The sequence below is a fragment of the Salvelinus alpinus genome, chromosome 32 (genome assembly GCF_045679555.1).
Source record: "Salvelinus alpinus chromosome 32, SLU_Salpinus.1, whole genome shotgun sequence".
Lineage (NCBI taxonomy): Eukaryota > Metazoa > Chordata > Actinopteri > Salmoniformes > Salmonidae > Salvelinus > Salvelinus alpinus.
In genome coordinates this window covers 3,680,010-3,687,627 of record NC_092117.1, presented here as the reverse complement: position 1 = coordinate 3,687,627, position 7,618 = coordinate 3,680,010, and the positions used below count along the sequence as shown (strand labels likewise).

Here is a 7,618-nt window from a genome sequence, read left to right as displayed (position 1 = left end):
ATCTCATATGTATATATACTGTACTCTATATCATCTACTGCATCTTGCCATCTTTATGCAATACATGTACCACTAGCCACTTTAAACTATGCCACTTTATGTTTACATACCCTACAGTACTCATCTCATATGTATATACCGTACTCTATACCATCTACTGCATCTGCCATGCCGTTCTGTACCACCACTCATCCATATATCTTTATGTACATATTCTTTATCCCTTACACTTGTGTGTGTGTGTAAGGTAGTAGTGTGGAATTGTTAGGTTAGATTACTGTTGGTTATTACTGCATTGTCGGAACTAGAAGCACAAGCATTTCGCTACACTCGCATTAACATCTGCTAACCATGTGTATGTGACTAATAAAATTTGATTTGATTTGATTTGATTTGAAGCAAAAAGTTAATAAGAAATTCGATTCTTGAAAATAAAGTTCTTGGAAATGTTCTTAAATTCCAAGATAGCTAAACCCTTGTCTTAAACTCAGGGCAGTGAGAGAAAAAGCTCATGAAAGCAATTGAACATGTTTAATTCACTAAAACTTCATCTGAAAGCACGCTCACTGCCTGATATATATATATATACGGCCATGGTATTTCTCCTAAAAAATATATAATTATTTCAACCCTGCCACTATGGTGCCGCCGGTAGAGGGCGGCTAGGCATGGCATCGCATGGCATCGCACCTCCGTCACGTGATGTGACAGAGGTGCGACCTATGAATACACAGAAGCCTGATTTACCATGCACACGTATGCTCTCTTATCAGCACAATCAAACTTTACATAAAACCTTTAAATATTCAACCTTGACATGAGTGAATATCTGTGTGTAATATGCACTGACCGAAGTGCGCACAACTAAGTCATCAACTTCTGACCAAAGTTCCTGTCTTTCTGGTCAGGCGCAGTCTGTGGGCAGCTACATTTGGGCTCCGTCTGTTGATTCTAATAGCCGTTTCCGCTCTCTATCTGCCTCTTGATTAATATCCACGATAGCTACCTTTACTCGAGGAGGTTGCAGCGTGTTCCTTCAGAACCATGGCGTCAGGCGAACCAAGAGCGAAGAAACTCCGACTGTCAGATGAGAAAAAGGAGAAGAAAACCCCAGAAAAGAAAACCCCAGAAAAGAAAACCCCAGAAAAGAAGACCCCAGAAAAGAAGACCCCAGAGAAAACTTCAGAGAGTTCAAGGAAAACCCCGACCAAACTCGGGTAGCTATAGTTAACTGAATGCAGCTCTGCTGAGCATGGCTACTGACTACACGAGTCTGGCTGCAGCTTTAGCTAGTTAAATACTGTACACGTGCTTATGCTTTAGATGTTTGCCAAAACCTTGAGGCAAGGGGCTAGCCTGTGAACTCTGAATCAATGAGATATCGACCAAGCATTTAAACTTCAGCATCGTTCATTCATTATTAGTCTGAACACGTCAATGGAAAGAATGTAACATCAGCTAGCTAGTTTATGAAATGCGTACATGTTTTGTCCGCTAGTTGTGTGTGGAAGCATTATTTAGTGGTGACCTAAAATGATAAATCTCATATTATCTTTCACAGTCAGGCCAACCTAATGTGTACTGTGCAAGAAGCAAATAGTAGGCCTACTATTGAAACTGATAAATTAGGCTGTCAATTGAGTAAGAAATTCACAGGTTTAAGAGTTTCCCTTTTTTGTTGTTGTTCAGGTTTTCGCTCTGTCACACTTTAGTTTAAAAATGGAAAGACAAACTTGAAAGTTCAGTGGTTCCCAACAAAGGGGTACTGGCACCCCTAGGGGTACTTGGCCTATCCACTCATGAGACCATAGGCTGGTCTCTACTGCTAAAATGCACTTGAGGGGGTACTTAAGAGAGAATCCGGGCAGAGCAAAATTCAGTTGGTGGTACAATATTGAAAACGGTAACAATGCTTAGACCACTTTTGAAGTCTGAGAAAAATGTAAAAAATTTAGGTTTGAGTGACGTTACGCTTTCCCCTACAGAAAAAAATCTATAGCAATCCTATAAGATTATCATAAAACTTTATTATAAGAATATTATAGTACTCGGCTCCGCCTCTTCCCGCGGCATTGTCCATTATTTCCAAGGTAATGTACAGAACGTCAGCGTTTATCCCCTAAATAGCCTATAGGCTACTGACATTACAAATCATGTCTTATAGTTAATAAACACATTTGTTTATTATAATTATTGAACAATTCATCAAGCAAAGAAGATTCAATTACTGAATAAATATATATATAGGCCTATCAATCACAATGTAGATCTATATGATTTGGCTTCATTGTTGAGCCTCATTATCTGTGGGTGAGTATTGTTTAAGTGGGACACTTACGCTTTGTAATGGATATCTTTAAATGTGTACAATAACAACCAACAATCAATGACTGTTAGTGAGGAAGTATGTGATGATAAAATGCGTTCGTTGGGTGTGCCGTCATCATTGTGGGCGTGGTATCCCGTGTAATGTCACGTGTCTCTAGAGTCATAGGCTGCATTCCAAACACTTAACAGACACACCCTCAGCCCTCAAATTAAGTGGACACTTCTGGTAACTTACATGATGTCTGATGAGTTTACACTTGCAGGGTGAGGGAGGAAGGAATACATTTTAAATGGCCTGCCCTTGCCCGGAAATTCGTCATTCGTGCGACAATTGTGTTTTCAGCCACCAGTAGCTTGTGGTGCTTTATATGTGCTACAGTCAATTATATAATTGCATGTCTACTTATATTAACTATATTATTATCAATATACGCATACTGTATGCCAGCTAGCAAATTAATTAGCTAACTAACGTTAGCCTGTCTAGCTGGAACTTCTGAAGAAGGAAAATGTTTTTTTTTCTCTACAATTTCCAAAAGCTAACCAAACAAAAACATAATGTAATACTTTTATGAGACGTGTTTGTGCATTAGTAGCACAATTTCTAGATTATTTACATTTGTTTGTTGACTCCATGTTGAGGTTTTACGTTTTGGCTGACTTTTCTAGCGGATGTACAATCATCGCAAATTGAATTATAGGACATTTACATTTACATTACATTTAAGTCATTTAGCAGACGCTCTTATCCAGAGCGACTTACAAATTGGTGCATTCACCTTATGATATCCAGTGGAACAACCACTTTACAATAGTGCATCTAACTCTTTTAAGGGGGGGGGGGGTTAGAAGGATTACTTTATCCTATCCTAGGTATTCCTTAAAGAGGTGGGGTTTCAGGTGTCTCCGGAAGGTGGTGATTGACTCCGCTGACCTGGCGTCGTGAGGGAGTTTGTTCCACCATTGGGGTGCCAGAGCAGCGAACAGTTTTGACTGGGCTGAGCGGGAACTGTACTTCCTCAGAGGTAGGGAGGCGAGCAGGCCAGAGGTGGATGAACGCAGTGCCCTTGTTTGGGTGTAGGGCCTGATCAGAGCCTGAAGGTACGGAGGTGCCGTTCCCCTCACAGCTCCGTAGGCAAGCACCATGGTCTTGTAGCGGATGCGAGCTTCAACTGGAAGCCAGTGGAGAGAGCGGAGGAGCGGGGTGACGTGAGAGAACTTGGGAAAGTTGAACACCAGACGGGCTGCGGCGTTCTGGATGAGTTGTAGGGGTTTAATGGCACAGGCAGGGAGCCCAGCCAACAGCGAGTTGCAGTAATCCAGACGGGAGATGACAAGTGCCTGGATTAGGACCTGCGCCGCTTCCTGCGTGAGGCAGGGTCGTACTCTGCGAATGTTGTAGAGCATGAACCTACAGGAACGGGTCACCGCCTTGATGTTAGTTGAGAACGACAGGGTGTTGTCCAGGATCACGCCAAGGTTCTTAGCACTCTGGGAGGAGGACACAATGGAGTTGTCAACCGTGATGGCGAGATCATGGAACGGGCAGTCCTTCCCCGGGAGGAAGAGCAGCTCCGTCTTGCCGAGGTTCAGCTTGAGGTGGTGATCCGTCATCCACACTGATATGTCTGCCAGACATGCAGAGATGCGATTCACCACCTGGTTATCAGAGGACGTTTCAGGCCCCGAAGTGAACATAATTGTACACTCTCAAACTCCAATAAAAACGAGGGCTGGGGGGCTTACGTTGCAAAAACTTCCCTTGCTTGGCTAATCATTTGGACCAACAACAAATATGGCCGCGGGGATTATCCCACAGGCATAAGGCGAGGATAAGTGGATGAGGGTTTATGAGTTTGAAACACTGCCTGGTAAGGAAAATGACGGGTTCTGAGGTAAATCATGCTAGGGTTATAAAAAAATTACGGATATTCAGTGTCATTGCAACATTTTGTAATGGGATGTAATTGTAAGTCAAAATGACTGTTAATGCTATCCTTACTACTCACACCTTTTTAGAATATTGACATTTTGACAGTGTCCCGGTATGCCAATCGCCCACTGTCAAACTGGGACACTACTCTAGGCCATTTATTTTAATGCAGAAAAAATATTTCGGTGGACTATTGAAATACCAGTGCCGTGTATTCATGGATGCCAAGTGAAGCCAGGCTTCTCAAAAAATGGACCAAGAAAACGATATAAAAATATATCTTTCGTCTTTGTATTTTCGTAATTTTCCTTAAATTCCCAAGAGGCTGAATGTATCTCACCAGAGAAAGCATCCGAACGAGAGAAACAGCATGACATTGTTGCCACCCGTAGCGTTGAATGCAATGGAAGCAAGCCTCCCTTGATAAATGGAATTTGGCCTCCATTGATTAAAAATTAAGTATAAAATAATAGCCAATCAGCGTTGAGCTCAACTGTGAATGGTCCTGGCGCACCAAAAAAAAGTGTCAAGGGAAGCCAGTTTGTATTTGGCATCACTCCTATCGCATCAAGAAAAATACGTTGTCCTCTAGTGGCTGGCAAGCTAGCTAAAATTGTCCTTTTCCTAAATTAGCCATGGATGGAGATGGGGATTTGGACTTGTGGTAAAAGCGTTTAGGCCTACTGTATGGCATAGTCATAGACCGTTTCGTCAACATGAAAGAGAGGAGGATGGCATTGGCATTTCTCTACAAGTAGGGTGAGTCAACATTTTTTTCTACTTGCACGAACGCAGACACACACACACAAATCAGAACCATGGACAGCCACATCATATTTAGTGTACGTTGATGGGACTAAATTGTTTTTGTTATCTTTTAGTTGTCACTGTGTTAGACTAAGCATAGGTGATTTGATGGTGCTGGAATAGTGGAGGCAGCTCCTGTTTTCTTTGCGACTTGCAGTAACTCTGTGGTTCTAAATCAATAGTTGTTTAGTAGTCTAAAAATGATGAACATTAACTTGCTTGACCACGCTGTAGGTCATGTAACTGGTTGTTACATGCAGTATGCATGTACCCCGTTCCGCTAGCGGAACCCCAAATACAAAACAACAAATCTCATAAATCAAATTCCTCAAACATACAAGTATTAGGCACCATTTTAAAGATACAATTCTCGTTAATCCAGACAGTGTCTGATTTCAAAAATTCTTTACAGCGAAAGCTCCACAAACGATTATGTTAGGTCACCACCAAGTCACAGATAAACCCAGCCATTTTTCCCGCCAAAGAGAGGAGTCACAAAAAGCACAAATAGAGATAAAATTCATCACTAACCTTTGATGATCTTCATCAGATGACACTCATAGGACTTCATGTTACACAATACATGTATGTTTTGTTCGGTAAAGTTCATATTTATATCCAAAAATCTTATTTTACATTGGCGTGTTAGATTCAGTAGTTCCAAAACATGCAGTGATATTGCAGAGCGCCACATGAATTCACAGAAATACTCATAATAAATGTTGATGTTCTCCTGTTCTATTATACTGTTCTATTGGTTTTCTTTCAACTTTATTTAATTATCTAGCAGCCAAAGGCTTTATCCTAGTCATATTAGCAACCCATGATAGTTGATCCATCTTTAGATCTCCCCTCTCTAAATTTCAAACAGATATTTCCATCTCTATCTGTGAAACCGCTTGCATGTGCTGTGCGCATTTTAGGCATTTTCCCGTAAATATAATTTTAGAACATTCCTGCATAGGCCTACCACTGTGTGCACATTGTAGTGCCTAAAATGTGAAGAAATAAAAGTTAAACATTTTAAGCTAAACATTTTGATCTATTCCATCAACCTTATTAATTGATACAGCATATAACCACTACACTACTTTGATACGAATCGTGGGGATTAAGAAGTGAGTAGGCCTATACACAATGCCTACTGAGAAATTTGTGGGTATATAGTGCATTTGGAAAGTATTCAGACCCCTTGACTTTTTCCACATTGTGTTATGTTAAAGCCTTATTTTAAAATTGATTAAATAGTTTTTTCCCCTCATCAATCTACACACAATGCCTCCATTATTACAAAGCAAAAACAGGTTTAGACATTTTTGCAGATTTATTACAAATAAATTGATTACATTTACATACGTTTTCAGACCCTTTGCTCAGTACTTTGTTGAAGCATCTTTGGCAGCGATGACAGCCTCAAGTCTTCTTGGGTATGACGCTACAAGCTTTGGCACTTCTCTACAGATCACATCAAGCTCTGTCAGGTTGGATGGGGAGCGTCACTGCACAGCTATTTTCAGATCTCTCCAGAGATGTTCGATTGGGTTCAAGTCCGGGTTCTGGCTGGGCCACTCGCGGACATTCAGAGTCTTGTCCCGAAGCCACGCCTGCATTGTCTTGGCTGTGTGCTTAGTGTCGTCCTGTTAGAAGGTGAACCCAGTCTGAGTTCCTGAACGCTCTGGAGCAGGTTTTCATCAAGGATCTCTCTGTCCCTTGCTCCATTCATTTCCCCCTCTATCCTGACTAGTCTCAGTCCCTACCGCTGACAAACATCCCCACAGCATGATACTGCCACCACCATTCTTCACCGTAGGGATGGTGCCAGGTTTCCTCCAGACATGGCGCTTGGCATTCTGGCCAAATAGTTCAATCTCGGTTTTGTCAGACCACAGAATCTTGTTTCTCATGGTCTGAGAGTCCTTTAGGTGCCTTTTGTCAAACTCCAAGCGGGCTGTTGTGCCTTTTACTGAGGAGTGGCGTCAGTCTGGCCACTCTACCATAAAGGCCTGATTGGTGGAGTGCTGCAGAGATGGTTGTCCTTCTGGAAGGTTCTCCCATCTCCACAGAGGAACTCAGCAGCTCTGACAGTGACCATTGAGTTTTTGGTCACCTCCCTGACCAAGGCCTTTCACCCCCGATTACTCAGTTTGGCCGGCCAGCCAGCTCTAGGAAGAGTCTTGGTGGTTCCAAACTTCTTCCATTTAAGATTGATGGAGGCCACTGCGTTCTTGGGGACCTTCAATGCTGCAGACATTTGTTGATACCCTTCCCCAGATCTGTGCCTCGACACAATCATGTCTCTTAGCTCTAAGGACAATTCCTCCAACCTCATGGCTTGGTTTTTGTTCTGACATGCACTGTCAACTGTGGGACCTTATATAGACAGGTGTGTGCCTTCCAAGTCATGTCCAATCAATTGAATTTACCACAGGTGGACTCGAAGTTGTAGAAACATCTCAAGGATGATCAATGGAAACAGGATGCACCTGAGCTCAATTTCAAGTCTCATAGCAAAGGTTCTGAATACTTATGTAAATAAATAAGGTATTTCTG

The 7,618-nt window shown here is 42.0% G+C and overlaps 1 protein-coding gene across 1 annotated transcript in view; it reads left to right on the top strand.

Moving 5' to 3' along the window:
* Positions 1–941: 941 nt before the first annotated feature.
* The window catches only part of LOC139562238 (adenosine kinase-like), a 28,780-nt gene continuing 22,103 nt past the window's right edge, over positions 942–7,618 (top strand). The window contains exon 1 of the mRNA XM_071379738.1: positions 942–1,217. Within this exon, the coding sequence (XP_071235839.1) occupies positions 1,045–1,217 (173 nt within the window). The 5' untranslated portion in view covers positions 942–1,044. The remainder of the gene's footprint in view (positions 1,218–7,618) is intronic.